The sequence below is a fragment of the Trichechus manatus genome, unplaced genomic scaffold, assembly GCF_000243295.1.
Source record: "Trichechus manatus latirostris isolate Lorelei unplaced genomic scaffold, TriManLat1.0 scaffold00021, whole genome shotgun sequence".
Taxonomy (NCBI): Eukaryota; Metazoa; Chordata; class Mammalia; order Sirenia; family Trichechidae; genus Trichechus; species Trichechus manatus.
In genome coordinates this window covers 22,722,931-22,739,138 of record NW_004443957.1, presented here as the reverse complement: position 1 = coordinate 22,739,138, position 16,208 = coordinate 22,722,931, and the positions used below count along the sequence as shown (strand labels likewise).

General features: G+C 36.6%; 1 protein-coding gene across 4 annotated transcripts in view; it reads right to left on the bottom strand.

Annotated features, from left to right (window-relative positions):
• Nucleotides 1-2,766: 2,766 nt before the first annotated feature.
• SWT1 (SWT1 RNA endoribonuclease homolog) overlaps nucleotides 2,767-16,208 on the bottom strand; it is a 126,405-nt gene continuing 112,963 nt past the window's right edge. For 3 of the 4 annotated variants that reach the window (XM_004372915.2, XM_023728129.1, XM_023728127.1), the window contains exon 19: nucleotides 2,768-4,340. In XM_004372915.2, coding sequence (XP_004372972.1) covers nucleotides 4,211-4,340 — 130 coding nt within the window. In that variant the 3' untranslated portion in view covers nucleotides 2,768-4,210. Of the gene's footprint in view, nucleotides 4,341-16,208 lie in introns of all 4 variants that reach the window. The other variant, XM_023728128.1, reaches the window with a different exon arrangement.

Sequence of the window (16,208 nt, the reverse complement as noted above, 5' to 3'; positions counted from 1 at the left end):
ATCTACTAGTCATTAGGAAGATGTAAATTAAGACCAAAATAACATAGCTACTAAAACAGTAATACTGAATTCTGGCTAGCACGGACAATAACTGGAACTCCAATAAAATTGAAAGGATTGCAAAATACTAGTGTCGCTTCAGAAAACATTTGGTAGTTTCTTATATAGGAACAGGCTTAAAAGAGGGTAGGACATATGCACTAGAAATCACATCAAGAGAACCATTTGTTCCTACTAGCTTCGCTGGGGTTCTGTACTGAGCTAATGTAGTTTAGCCCATAACCATTAGTCTGCAGAGTTGGAAAGGCAGAGAAAAGTTTAGAACTCTTAAAGGGTAGGATGTTGAAATTGGTTTATAGAATTAAACCAAGCTAGTAGCTCAGATTTGGGTGTCCACCACTTCATTTTCTATGTTCATAACTTGTAATTCTGCTTTAAAAAAATACATCTGTCTGTGCTTTCAGCAGGCCAGAATTAAATTCTTACACAAAGATTTATTTTCCTTTCCCTTTCCCTTTCCTGCCAAGCAAGAAATCACATGCTTTAACTTTAAAAATTCTTTGTGGCTACTTCTCTCGTGCCTTAGAAGACTGACTAAAGCTCTGTGTGTATCAAAGTAGTCAAAAACAAAAGTCAAAACCTCATGCTTGTTGGAATACTAGTTTTAGATTATCGATTATAGTGGTATTAAAAATTCTTCAGGATGAAGAGTTTTTAATTCTTTGCTAAGTTACCAAGAGAGACATCTTGATTGCTCTTAATGTAAGTTTCCCAAACTTGCTAGTCCAAATGCATACACAAGTAAGCTTCAGGAGTGATGTAAGAATTAAAACAAAATGAAAATAAGCACTATACAGTTCAGAAAACCCATTGTAAGAATGTTGGGAAGGACAGGGTTAAATACAATGTAATTTTAGGGATGTCTCCCAGAGTGGAGAGGTGGGTAAAAGTACTCAGGTTTACTTTACGTGCTACCATTCAATAAGCACACAATTTGTTAACTAAGATTTCCCATTTAAATTAATAAGACTCAAAAGTACATGGGGGCACACAATCCTGTTGTTCAGATCCCCCCAAATTATTTATTTCTATCATGGGGTATACAGAATGTAGGTTTAAAGATCACAGACATGAGTTCAAATACAGTAGATGTCCTGGCAGACAAATTTTAAAAATTTGAGACAAGTCACACCCAGTTTATAAAAAAAGACTAGATCAAAATTTAGAAATGATTCCCATCATATGGGACAGAAAACTTGTCTACAATCCCTCAGATTTACCAATCGTTTTCACCAGTAGCCAAAGATAATTCAGAATAAAATCCATGACTATAAAGAAATGATGTTCTAAAAACCCCAAGAAAGTCAATTCTTCAGCCTTTTTGGCTCCCAGAGAAGAGTCCATTGTTGTGGAGCACATTCCAGAAGGGTCTAAAAGAGACACATCATTTTGACCTTACTGAATGGCTTTTCACCCAACAAAACCCACACAAGTTTAGAGCTAAGTCAAACTTAGTAGGCAAAAGTAGAGCATGTCTTATGTTTTAGCCTGCAGGTCAATTTGTCAAAAATACTTACTATGACCATGAGTGACACAGTAGAGACTGTGTGTACTTCCTACCCTCACAGAGCTTAGCTGTGTGCACTGGAGTGGGTTTTATGGCAAAATGGCCAAAAGGCCGCCAAATGGGAGGTGGATGGGCCTGTCAGTCCTATCCCTAAGTCAGAGAAGGGGTATGAGTGACATTACTTTTGATACATTTGGTTATTCAGTAGTAAGGCTTATTCCCTCAAGAGGAAAGAGGTGAAAACATCCTTACCCATCACGGTAGGGGCTGAAAAGGGCTCTAATAGTAGACGGGTGGGCTGGGAGAGTTGCCAGTGTCAGGAATATGAACAGTATGACCTAGGCTCTGTTGACCAAGACATCATAAATATAAAACTGGATTAACCCTGAAAATACTTTGGTTTGCTCTTAAGATGATCAAAAGATCAAAGAAATACATCTTCAGATTTATCCGTCCCCTGGACTTTTGTGTGGTATGTGAAAGTGAAATGAACCCCCTGTGAAACTGGGGCCCCTCCAACCAAAGAATCCTCTCTGGTCCTCCGGGGAGGGAAATGGACGATGTTTTGTAGAAGTAACTTGGAAAAGGCTCCTGTAAAATGGTGTCAAATACCAAATGATGGCACACTGAAGGAATAATCCTAATGGGATTAGGCTTGTCAAGAGATTGATCACCAGTTCCTTATTAGGGCAAGGTAAAGGGCATTATGTAGAGCATCACTTCCTCTGTTGTGACTTTTTCCATCAGTCCCTTCTGGTTCATGGCATGCTTATGATCGCTTTTGCCCCAAATATAACTATATCTAAAGAAAAACGGAGATTTTAAAACCTGAAGTTCTTCATTTTAGGATTGTATAATTCTTCCATCAAAGCAAATGTTCTGCAAAGTGGGGCTTATGATCCTTAGGCAAACTGAGTTACTCCAATACAGTGGGAGGAGCAAGAAAAGAAAGTAGGGGCAGGAGGAAGAGGAATCCTCAACCCTGCTTTGGATTATTATGAAAACAAGTAGAAAATTTTAAAAGTTTAAGATCAAAAAAGAAGGCACCGAAGACGTTTATTAACAGATTAAAAGAGAAAGTAAAGTACAAAGTTTAAAAAAACAAAGAGCATAAGGGAGACAGAAAATAAAACACACCTAACATTTCAAATGAAGAAAACAAAGGCTAAAATAAAAATTTTTTAAATAAAAATGAAAAATATGGCTAGAAAATTAGAAAATATCTTCCTATCTCAATAAAATAAAAAAAAAATACACATTTTAAAGAAAGGTTGAAATAAAATAATACAAAAAGTAAAAGACATACAGACTAGACTAAGTTAAAATTAAAACCCACATGCATAAGGGAGAAATATATGAAAGTATGTAGGTGATGGGACTAAAAAGAAATGTCACAAAAAGCATAACCTATATTAAAAAAGTAGGGGAAAAAGGGAGGGAGGTAACGAGGCAGAGCACAGAGCAAAACGAAACAACAAATAGAAGCAGCTACGGGGTGAGGGTCCAAAAAAAAGTTCCTTTGGTGGTAGTAGGGGGTGCTCCTCAGAGGAAAAAAAGGAAAAAGGCAGAGAGCAAAGATGTTCTCTTCAAGCTTCCTTTCACCCAGAGGATCATATCCCTGAAGGCACTCTGAACCCCATATGAGAAAGTGTGGTGTGGTTTCCTAATGTGGCAAACATAAAGCTCAGCAGGTCCTGCCCAGACCATAGTGAACATCCTAAGTAAGTTTTATTGGAAAAGGTCACTTTTATAATAATTCCTTGTTCATTTCAGAAACACAATTTGGAAGTAAAATGAAGAGCAAACTCTTACTAAGTTATTTATTGCTTTTTAAAAAATATATAAATGAACATTTATAATACCAATTTGGATTTAATCTAATGTATTAACAAAAACATAATATACTAAACAAGGACTTCTAACTTACTGTATAACTCAATAAGTCTATCAAACACTTGGTTTTAGCCAGAGGCAACATCAGTCACTGCCACCTAATCCCATAAATTCATGCGGCTTCACATTTAAGGGGAAACTCAGCATAGGGATCTACCTGTACTTCCCCTTTAGAAATGCCCTGAAATGTGACATGCCCAGAGAAGAGGCTATAACAAGTTAGAGCTGAAATCAAAGTTCTACTTTCATTACCTTGGTGGGGGTATAAGGTGGAGGGAGTGTTATTTTCACCAGGTTACACGGAAGACAGTGTAACCATAAAACAGCCCAGGGTAAGATTTCAGCTGTGGAATGTGGCAAGCATAGTCATGTCCTAATTCCTTGAGATTTCAGAGTATCTCTGGTCACATGCCCACATTTAGAGATGAGAGAGATGCTAATGCTGTGCACTGGGTCTTCCTCAGATGCCACAGTGGCCTCTGTCCCAAGGTAACGGAAAAGATGGCTGTCTTTTCCTTAGAGGCTACTAGCTCAGTACCAGGAGTAGGAGATAGGGAGGTACTGTCAACTCCAAGAGAGTTGAGTCCACAATTTAATCCTACAATGGATGCATTAGGCTTTTTTTTTTTTAAACCTCAATGAGGCAATCACATTTTTGTACCTAAGAGACACTGCTTACTATTCTCTTGGGTTTGGCTACTCTGCTATTCTTGAAGACAAATTTAATTCCTTTTAAGTTACGATTAGCACTTAGGTCCTATAGTTAAACATATCTTCACACCATCCCCTGTTTTTGGCCTCCATATAGACAGATGCATTGCACTGCTGCATGGTATATTCCATCTCAACCAGCTGGTGGCATCCAATGGTTAACTTTTCCCTAGGGGAAAAAGAAATGTTAAATAATTGCAAGACAGCTGGTCAGATAAGTAATAAATCTTGATACAACAGGATAACACTGGAATTTGAAATACATTCGTTGATATTTGAGAAATAAAATACCAACAAGAATGGTTTCTTAGCATAGATAAAACAACATGGGAGGGAAAGCACTTAATTGCAGATTCTTGGTGAAGATCTTGGCACAATTTGTAGAATTCAGGAATAAGGGTTCCCACGGCAGACCTGCTGCCGACCAGCAAAGTTGGATGCTTAAAAATAGACCTTGGTATGGTGGGCCAGGTTGAACAATCTAATTCTACTCTACTTTCTGAAGGACTCTCCCAGGAGGAGATGGGCTAATGTTGAATTGTTCTAATCTATGAGGTAAGCAACACTGTGGAATAGATGGTTTATCTTATCTGGTTTGAGAGTTAAAGAAGAGAGAGACTGGGAGCTACTAAGAGAATATACTTCCTGCCAGGAACATATACTCAAAGGGGACAGGAAGTTGACAGAACTTCAGCTCTTTAAAAAGGACTGCTAGTATAAGTTACCTAGTAGTAAACAAATTAGTATTAGTTGATAACCACAAACCAAGGGTAGGGAAGGAGGGAGTAATACCTAACTATGGCAAGCCTACTTCACAACTCTATCTAACGCAAAGCCTAGCTGGTCTCTCAATAGCTAACACGGGGCCTACAAACTGGGATCAGTTAGAGCACCAGTCCACAAAATCTCATGGATACCTACTTGAACCTACGAGAAGATGGTCTGTATCTAGCATCTAGTATAATATATGCCACACTAGGTGTTTAACAAAAGGCAGATGTTTTTATTATTACAATTGTTATTACATCCTTGGCTTCTAAGATGACTTTAAACATCTCCATGATGTCGGAAAGGTCCACTAGCTACCTCTCCCCATTGCTCCTACACAGTGGAATCCTTGATGTAGGGTACAAAGGGAAAACAAGGCAACCAGAACTCGGGAGACAGAATTTAGAGATAGTCGTGACAGCAAAAAGTAAGTACACCATATTCTGTGTGACCTCACTTCCTGAGGATGTGTGGTCTCTCTGAGGCTGGTGATTAAAACCTGACTTCTGGCTTTGTGTCACCATCATCCTGTTTCCCATCTTTAGAGAGCTTGAAGCTAGTGTTCTGTTGCTGCCACTTTTTGATAACTACTCAGAAAATGATTTTTGGAAGACACTTCTAAGAGATACAAAATAGCAGGGAAATGTTTTATTGAAAACTTAAAAATGAAACAACAATAACAAAAAAGGGCAGGCCCCTATTCCTGTCCTTGGTCATCTATTCCACATGTGCACAAAGCTACTTCAGTAATCAGACTTCTGAATCTATTTCTGCGTATTCTCTCTCTCTCCACAGTTCAGAAGTGAGCTTTGACTTTCTTTCATCCTAGTGGAGTTTGGTTACTTTATTCGTGAGAGGCAGTAGTCTGACAATAGATTATTACCTACAGGTTTTGTTTCCGGCAGCAAGTTCTGTCACTGCTGACTGAGGAAAGTACCATGTGTTTTTCATCATGTTTGTCTGGACTACACTTTTATTAAATCATGATGTTCTTGAGTTCTTCACCCGCCCCCCCCCGCCCCGGTTATGTGCAGAATAGCAGGATATTACATGTGGGAGGCACCTTAACATCTCTGCCTGCCATTCTGGAGCATCTCCAGAGAGTCATTGCACCTTGGCCTTGACCTCTTGGTGATGGGACACTTACAACTGTGAGAGGTAGTCCATTACATTTTTTGATACCTCTTAATTGCTAGGAAGCTCTTCCTTTATACTGAGCCTGTAACAACCATCTATCTGACCTTAGTCTGCCTAGAATAAAACAAGACAAAAAGTCTTTATCCCTTATTCGCCTAATAGTACAAATATTTTATGTCTCTAATTGTGTTCCTATTTCTCTTTTCCAAGTGAAATGACCCCAACACTTAATTCTTTCTGCTACAGAACCCAAGACTGAAGGCTGCTTCTAGTTCTGCAATTCTATTTCTGGTGAGATTTCTGTAAAACAACAGCCACAGTTTCCTTCAAAAAGAATAGTTATGTACTGTTAAAGTAATGTTTTCTCACATTGAAGTCACATAAATAAAGGAGATCAACTAATCTATCATGGTGTCCGATGATATAATAGTACCAGTATAGGAAAGAATTGGCTGTCCTCAACACAAATAATAAATGTAGTTAACAGTTGTCTGGAATATTGCAAAAATAAATGACTTGCATTACCATTGTGCAAGGATGCCATGCAACTTCTTGTTTATGTTTTATGTCTGTATGCATACAATGTCCTGCCTGAGTCCATAAAGGATTGAGTTTGCATTTTTAACACTTTTTAAAGTTGGAATTCCTTAAAGACAAGGTGTTTCGCCCTTAAGGAAACTAAATAAACATACATGAAAGAATGTGAGTCTGTCAATACAGATGGAACTAGGGGAAAAAAAGGACTATTAATCCCAACTTATTTTTTTTCTAGTTCCATCTGTATTGATAGGCTCACATTCTTTTTTATTTTATTTATTTATTTTTTAATTGTACTTCAGGTGAAGGCTTACAGAACAAATAGTTTCTCATGAAACAGAAGTACATATGTTGTTTTATAACATTGGTTAACAACCCCACAACATATCAACCCTCTAACTTCTCAACCTTTTTTTTGTTTGGTGAAAATACATATAGCCAAAGATACACCATTTCAAAAATTTCTACATGCACAGTTCAGTGACATTGACTATTCTCTTCGAATTGTGCTGTTATTCTCACTTAAGATGAAGGCTTACAGAACAAGACAGTTCCTCATTTAACAGTTACTACAAATGTTGCCCTATGACAATGGTTAACAATCTCACAACACATCAACAATATCCTTACTCAACCTTGGGTTCCCTATCACCAGCTTCCTTGTCCCCTTCTGCTTTCTGGCCCTTGTCACTGGACTCCTGTACCTCATTAGTCTCATTTGGTTTTACGGGGCTGTCCACTCCCAGGCTGAACGGTGAACCTCCGAGGTAACTTCACCACTGAGCTAAAAGGGTGTCTAGGGGCCGTACTCTCGGGGTTTCTCCAGTCTCCTTTAGGCCAGTAAATCTGGTCTTTTTTTGGTGAGTTAGAATTATGCTCTACATCCTTTTCCAGTTCTGTCCAGAACCCTCTGTTGTGATCCTGGTCAGAGCAGTCAGTGGTGGTAGCCGGGCACCATCTAGCTGTACTGGACTCAGTCCGGTGGAGGCCTTGGTAGCTGTGGACAATTAGTCCTTCGGACTAATCTTTTCCTTGTATCCTGTTCTCTTCATTCTCCCTTGCTCCCCAAGGGATGAGACCAGTGGAGTATCTTAGATAGCCGCTCACAGGCTTTTAAGACCCCAGACACTACTCACCAAGGTAGAATGTAGAGCATTGTCTTTATAAGCTGTGTCATGCCAATTGAGCTAGATGTTCCCCGAGACCATGGTCCCCAGCAGGCTCACATTCTTTCATGTATGTTTATTTAGTTTCCTTCAGGGCAAAACACCTCGTCTTTGTCCCTTCTTAACCTCTCCATATTCGCTTTATTAGATATTAGGTGTATCATTCTGCAGCACACAGAGGCACTTAAAGGTGTTTGTGCATCAATTAAAGGAGACTTCAAAACGTATCCCTTGAGAGCCAGTTGGTAATGCACAGGAAAGAAGGGGTGTGGGTCAGAATCCCTGTGATTCCTATAGCTGGACTGGAGTAAACTAAGAAACCTCTCAGACAAGTGGGAATTTCACCAACTCCTAGAATAAGAAGAACCTTAATTTGTTTAGTTCATTCCTCTTCCGTCTGGCAGAAGTAAACTGAAACCATCTTTCTATTTTGAAAAATTTGGAGAGCACTGAACAGTCAAGACATCTGAGTTTATAACCACAGCCCAACTACTAAATTGCAGTTATAGCTTGAGAAATTACCATCTATAGGCCTGTTTCTGCAAAATAAAGAAGTTCAGTTAGAAAATGTTTCTTAGGGAACTTCTTTTTTTTTTTTCTTTATTATTGTACTTTAGCTGAAGGTTTACAGAACTCACTACCTTCTCATTAAACAATTAGTACACATATTTTCTGACATTGGTTACCAACCCCACGACATGTCAACACTCTCCCTTCCCAACCTTGGGTTCCCTATTACCAGCTTTCCTGTCCCCTTCTGCGTTCTAGTCCCTGCCCCTGGGCTGGTGTGTCCCTTTAGAATAGTTTTGTTTTATGGGCCTGTCTAATCTTTGGCTGACGGGTGAACCTCAGGAGTTACTTCATTACTGAGCTTAAAAGGTATCCAGGATCTTAGGGAACTTCTAATTCAAATTGTTATGTTTCCAGAAAGTAATCCAACCTAACGTTCATAGTTTCAACATTTTAACTTTCTGCATGTGGCCCTTGAGGCTCAAGGGAAAAGCACATGTATTACTTGAGTATATAGTTCAAAGACATGAATGTTTTTAAAAAAATAAATAATAAACATGAATTTTCCTTTTATTCCAAGAGTGAAACCAGCATTAAGGCAGTGTCTGAGAGAACTAAGAAACGATGACAGGTAAAGTCAATATGAGAGCTACATAAAACACAACACCACAAAAAGCTGAGAGCAACAGAATGCTAAACACCATGAAGTTACTAGAAATGGTTCTTAAAGTTGACCTAGAGTCTTCCAGATCAACTCAATTTTTAAAAATCACATTTGAAACCATATTCTAAAGCAGATCTGTACACAGGTATATTATTTCACTTCTGCAAAACTGGATTGCAGTAAACCCTAACACGTTAATAAAACAAAGATATAATAGATTGATTCTAAGCGTAAGGAAAGCAGAAGATTGAAACAATCCAAGTTAATCCATATGAAAATGCTGTGTTTCAGTTTCCTTCTAACTCTAGAATAACTTTAGTCACTAAGGAAGTTGAACATAACATAAAGTGACAATGTATTTCATCCCTCCTTTCTTCTCTAAATTGACCTATTAGGGGGCTCAAACAGGTCACTTCAACCAAATCTCAGACAGGTAGTAACATAAGGATAGACATACAGTCCAATGGAATAGAATTGACAGTCCAGAAATAAACTCATACATCTAAGGTCAATTGATTATCAACAACTGTGCCAAGATGATCTAATGGGGAAAGAATAATCTCTTCAACAAACTGTTAGAAAAACTGGGTCTCCACATGCAAAAGAATGAAGTTGGACCCCAACCTCACACCACACACAAAAATTAACTCAAAATGGATAAACAACCTAAATGTAAGCGCTAAAACTATATATAAAACTCTTAGATGAAAATACAGGGGTAAATCTTCCTGATCTTCTGTTTGGCAATGGATTCTCTTAGATATGACACCAAAAGCACAGGCAACAGAAGAAAAAAATACTTAAATTGAACTTCATCAAAATTAAAAAATTTTGTGTATCAAAGGACACTAACAAGAAAGTGAAAAGACAATCAACAGAATGGAAGAAAATATTCACAAATCATGTATCTGGTAAGTGTCTAGTACCAGAATATATAAGTGTTGAGAGGCCAGATGTTGAGATGGCCAATGAGGACAAGCCAAACTGAAAGTAACAATCAAGTCTTTATTCACTTACCACAACAGTGAAAGCAAAAGCTAAAAGAGAGGCACTGGCTTACTGGGTTCCATTTTTTCCCACATAATGGCACAAGGTGAGGGCCAGTTCACATGCAGCACAGACAGGGGAAATCAAGCCCCAAACTAAGACCTCTTGTATCTCTGTGGAAAAGTACTAAGAGTAGAAAAAGTGCCTTAGCCAAGGCCCCTGATAAGGAGGCCTCCAAATAGAGGTGCCTGGGCTAGGAATGCAGATACACATATGAACATTACTGGCCCAGGGGTAAGAGGGAGGATGAGTCCCTGACTGCAACTCCCTCCAGAAAACTGCAATGCACTGACTGTGCACCAAGTCTGGTGTCGATGGGCAGATTCCCCCAATAAGGCCTGCCAGGCAAAGGCTAGTAATTGCCTTTAGTCGAGCCTCCTATTTAAGTCGAACCTCCTGAAATAGGATCCTCATAAACTCTGACAAGCAACAACGAAAAGACAAACATGGGTAAAGGACTTGAATAGACATTTCTCCATAAGAAGATATACAAATGGCCAACAAGCACATTAAAAAATGTTCAGCATCATCAGTCCTTAAAAAAGGCAAATCAAAACCACAATGAGCTATCACCTTATGATCGCTAGGTTTTCTATTCAAAAACAAAACAAAACAGAAAATAATTGTTTGTGAGATATGAAGAAATTAGAACCTTTGTTCATTTTGGGTTGGTGGGAATGTAAAATGGTGCGGCTACTGTGAAAAACAGTTCGACAGTTCCTCAAAAAGTAATATACAGAATTATCATATGACCCAGCAATTCTGTTTGAAAACAAGTATTCATACAAACACTTATTCATGGGTGTTCACAGCAACACTATTCATAACAGCCAAAAAGTAGAAACAACTCAAATGTCTATCTATTGATGAATGGATAAACAAAATGTGGTATATCCATACAATGAAATATTATTTATCCATAAAAAGGAATTGAAGTACTGATACATGCTACAACATGGATGAACCTCAAATGTTAAGGAAGAAGCCAGACACAAAGGTCACATATGATTCCATTTATATGAAATGTCCAGAACGGTAAATTCATAGACAGAAAGCAGATTAGTGGTTGCCGGGTTGTTCAGGGGATAGGAGAATGGGAAATGACTGTTTAATGGGTTGAAGGCTTCCTTTTGGGGTTAGGAAAATGTTTTAGAGCTAGATAGAGGTGATGATTACACAACACAGTGAATGTACTACATACCACTGAATTGTACACTTTAAAATGGTAATTTTTATGCTGTATGAATTTTACCTCAATGTCAAAAACATATGTAAATTTACTTTGTAATATTATCTAACTACCACAATGACGTCAAGTTTACTGCATAGTATTACTGTGTCTACAGACACATAAAATTATGTAATTCAATAATGAAAGCAGAAACATCAAAGGTCTAAATTTGATTTTTAGATTTTTTTTTTCCCCTAAGGCTTTTTATGCCTACGATTTCTTGGTTAGACCAGACTATTAATTTAATGGAGTGGTTCTCAAACTCTAGCATGCCCTGGTGGGGTTGTCAAAACACAGATTGCTGGGATCCACCACCAGGATTTCTGATTCAGTAAGTTGTGCATACTCACTGGCTTCAGATTTTCTTGGAAAACATATTTTAATCTAATATGTGTCATTATCAATCTCTGTGGTTTTATATCATCAAATTAATTTATCAGTCTAAAGTTCTAACAATAGAAGCACCCTGATAGTTAACTTCATAACTGTGGCTGTTCATAGAATTTTACAGGTACATAGGTATATTTGCAAGTTATAAACAGCAAAAGCAAAGGAAGACAAATAAGGAGAAACCTTTGTCAGCCAGAAACTGCCACCAAGATTACATAAGAATTAAAAATGATAATGTTTATTAATGTTGTTCTATATTTTAGCCTCCACAAAAGAGAACAGTTTCATCTTGCTATTTTGATTCATGATACATGATTAATATTTTTAAAAATACATCAATAGAGCCTCCAAATACTCTATTTTCAAGGATGCAATATTTTCTAAAATCATTCTTATTAAATTAAAGATACTTTACTAGGTTTTTTTCGATCTCTTAATGCTATCTTTACTTACGTATCATTTATTCTTTACTTGATTTTCCAGGAAACTGACAACCCAATACTTTAAGAGTTAATTTTTTTTTAATTTTACTTTATCTTTTTTTAATATCATGTAAAGAGTTATTGTGTCACACACAGACCAATGGAACAGAACTGAGAACCTAGATATAAATCCATCCACCTATGGACAGCTGATCTTCAACAAAAGGCCAAAGTCCACTAAATGGGGGAAGAGACAGTCTCTTTCACAAACGGTACTTGCAAAACTGGATGTCTAACTGTAGTAAAATGAAACAGGACCCATACCTCACACCATACATAAAAGCTAACTCAAAATGGATCAAAGACCTAAATATAAAACCTAAAACCATAAAGATCATGGAAGAAAAAACAGAGATGATGCTATGGGCCCTAATATATGGCATAAATAGAATACCAAACATAACTAAAAATGCACAAACAGCAGAAGATGAACTAGATAAATGGGACCTCCTAAAAATTAAACACCTATGCTCATCTAAAGACTTTTTCAAAAGAGTAAAAAGAGAACCTACAGACTGAGAAACAAATTTTGACTATGACATATCCGAGAAGGGTCAAATCTCTGAAATTTATAGAAAACTTCAACACCTCAACAACAAAAAGGCAAATAACCCAATTAAAAAATGGGCAAAGGATATGAACAGACACTTCACCAAAGAAGACATTAAGGCAGCTAACAAACGCAAGAAGGAATGCTTGCGATCATCAGCCATTAGAGAGATGCAAATCAAAACTACAATGAGATATCATCTCACCCTGACAATAATGGCACTATTAAGAAAACAGAAATTAACATGTTGGTGAGGTTGTGGGGAAACTGGAACTCTCATACACTGCTAGTGGGAATGTAAAACGGTACAGCCACTACTGAAAACAGTATTGTGCTTACTTAAAAAGCTAGAAATAGAAATACTATATGATCCAGCAATCCCACTCCTAGGTATATACCCTAAAGAAATAAGAGCCGTGACACAAACATATGCACACCCATATTCATTGCAGCATTATTCACAATAGCAAAAAGATGGAAACAACCTAAGTGACCATCAATGGATGAATGAAAACAAACTGTGGTACATACGTACAATGGAATACTATACAATGATAAAGAATAACAAGTCTGCAATGATAAGAATAACAATAAATTTGGAGAAATAAGTCAATCTCAAAAGGACAAATATTGTATGAGATTACTATTATAAAAAAACAAGGTGTACACACAGAAAGAAAAACACATTCTTCGATGGTTACCAGTGATGGGTGGGGAAGGAAGGGAAAATGACTAACTAGATAGAAGACATGTGTTAACATGGGTGAAAGAACAAGCAATACACAATATGAGGGAACAAAGGAGAGTGAAGAAAACCAAACACTCAAGGGAGCAATTGGTCCAGAGGACTAATGGACCACATGAACCACAGCCTACATGACCCCAAGACCAGAACTAGATACCACCAATCACTCTGGCTAGGATCACATAAGAGGGTCTTGAACATGGTGGGAGAAAAATGTAGAACAAAAATTCAAATTCACAAAAAAAGACCAGACTTATTGGTCTGGTAGAGACTGAAGGAAACTCCGAGACTACGATCCTAAGACAACCTTCTGACCTGAAACCGAAGCCATTTCTGGAGACTACCTTTCAGCCAAGCAGAGAAGCCCACAAAATAAACAATAATAACCAAGAGGAACATGCTCCTTAGAATAATCAATTGTTCAAAATCAAAACGGCATCATTTGCCCAAAAGTAAAGATGAGAAGTCAGAAAGGGGTAGAAAATCCGGACGAAAGAAGACAGGGAACGCAGGGCAGAAATGGGGAGAGTGCTGACACTGTGAAGAATGCAACCAATGTCATGGAACACTTTATGTACAAACTACCAAATGGGAAACTAATTTGTTCTGTAAACTTTCACCTAAAGCACAATAAAAATTTTTTTTTAAAAGTTACTATATCTTCGGTTGAAACAAAAAAATATTAAAAAAAAAACCAGCCATGTATTTTTAAAGGAGGCATACCTAAAATATGACCATAGCTATACCAAAAGAAAGCTGATAAACCTATTGTAGTATCAGATAAAATTGATTTTAATGTAAAAAGTATTACTAGAGAAAATAAGGGTCACTACATAATGATAAAACATTCAACTTACCATGAAGATAACAATTCTAAATTTGTATGATCCTAATAACATAGTCTTAAAATATATAAAGCAAAAACGAACAGAAGTATAAAGAGAAGTTATCAAAAGAAATCCACTACTGAAGTAGATTTTAACATATTTCTTTTAGTAATGAATAAACTAGATAAAAATCATTACGAATACATAAAATTTAAACAACACAATTAATATATTTGAGCTCATAGATACATATGAAGCCTCTGCATACAACTGGAAAATACACATTCATCAAAGCACACTCAGAATATTAAATAAATACTAGACTATAAAGCCATTCTAAACAAATAAAGAATTAGTATCATAAAAAGTATTACTGCAATTGAGTACAATTATGTTTAAAAAGAATAAGGAAGAAAGAACCAAAAAAACCATACATATTTAGAAAATTTAAGGACATTATTAAATAATTATGTCTCAAAGAAGAAATAAAAATTGAACTAAGAATATATTTAGAATTGAATGATAAAAATATGACATTAAAACCTATGGGTGCAGCTAAATAAACACTTAAATATTTATGTCCGAAAAGAAATCAAACTGAAAATCAATGAGCTAAGCAGCCAACTTAAGAGGGTAGAAAAAGAGTAACCCACTAAACCCAAAGAAAGGAGAATACTGGAAATAATAAAATTGAGAACAGAAATTATGAAAAAGAAGACTAAGATAAAAAAGGTTATCAACAACGTAAAAAGTTGGTTCTTTCAATTAACCAATAAAAGACAAGCCTCTGGAGAGATTGGTCAAGAAAAAAAGAAGACTCAAATAAAAATGTTAAGAATAAAAAAGGAAAAAAAAACTACAAAAATTTTAAATATAACAAGAGGATAATATGAACAAATTTATGCTAATAATTTTGAAAATACAGATGAAATGGACAAATTTCTGGAATAGTATAACCTACTAAAACTGACTCAAAAAGAAGTAAATACCTTGAAGTACCCTATAACCACTAAAGAAATGGAATCAGTGTTTAAAATCTTCCCACTAATACACCAGGCTCAGACTATTTTACAGAAAAGATCGATCAAACATTCAAGAAATAGAGAAGTAAAATCTTATTCAAAAGGAAACAAGAGATCCTTCCCCAACTCAATTTATGAGTATAACCTGTTCATAAAAATTAGAACAGAAGTAAAAGAAAAATTACATGTCATTTCATTTATGAGCATAAATGCAAAAATCCTAAACAAAATGTTGTTAGTTGTCATCGAGTCAATTCCAACTCATGGCAGCTCTGTGTGTGCAGAGCAGGACTGCTACATAGAGTTTTCAAAGCTGTGACCTTTCAGAAGCAGATTGCCAGGCCTGTCTTTCAAGGAGACGCCAGGTGGGTTCAAATCACCAGCCTTTCAGTCAGAAGTCAAGCACTTAACCCTTTGTACCACCCACGGACTCCTAAACAAAATATTAGCAAACTAAATCCAGAAACATCCTGAACAAATTAGGTTTACACTAGAAACAAAAAAATTAATTTAGCATTAGAACAGTTATAATAAAAGATTTAAACAACAACAACAAAATGACAGTATCAATAGATGCAGAAAAAGCATTTTGGTAAAATTCAACATTCCTAAGAAAACTCTTAGTAATTTAGAATAAAAACAAACTTTTCTTAATCTGAAAAAGCAAAACACTTCAGCAATGATATTTAATAGTTAAATGTTAGAAGCATTTCCTATAAAATTAGGCAAGCCTAGTATGTTATCTCTCATTGTTATACTCAGAAGCACCACATTAGAGGTTGTAGGTAGTGAGAAGAAAACAAGATACATGAGCTACTGGGGTCTTAAAAGCCTGTGAGCGGCCATCTAAGATACTCCACTGGTCTCATCTCTTTGGGAGCAAGTGAGAATGAAGAGAACAGGATACAACGAAAAGATTAGTCCAAAGGACTAATTGTCCACAGCTACCAAGACCTTCACC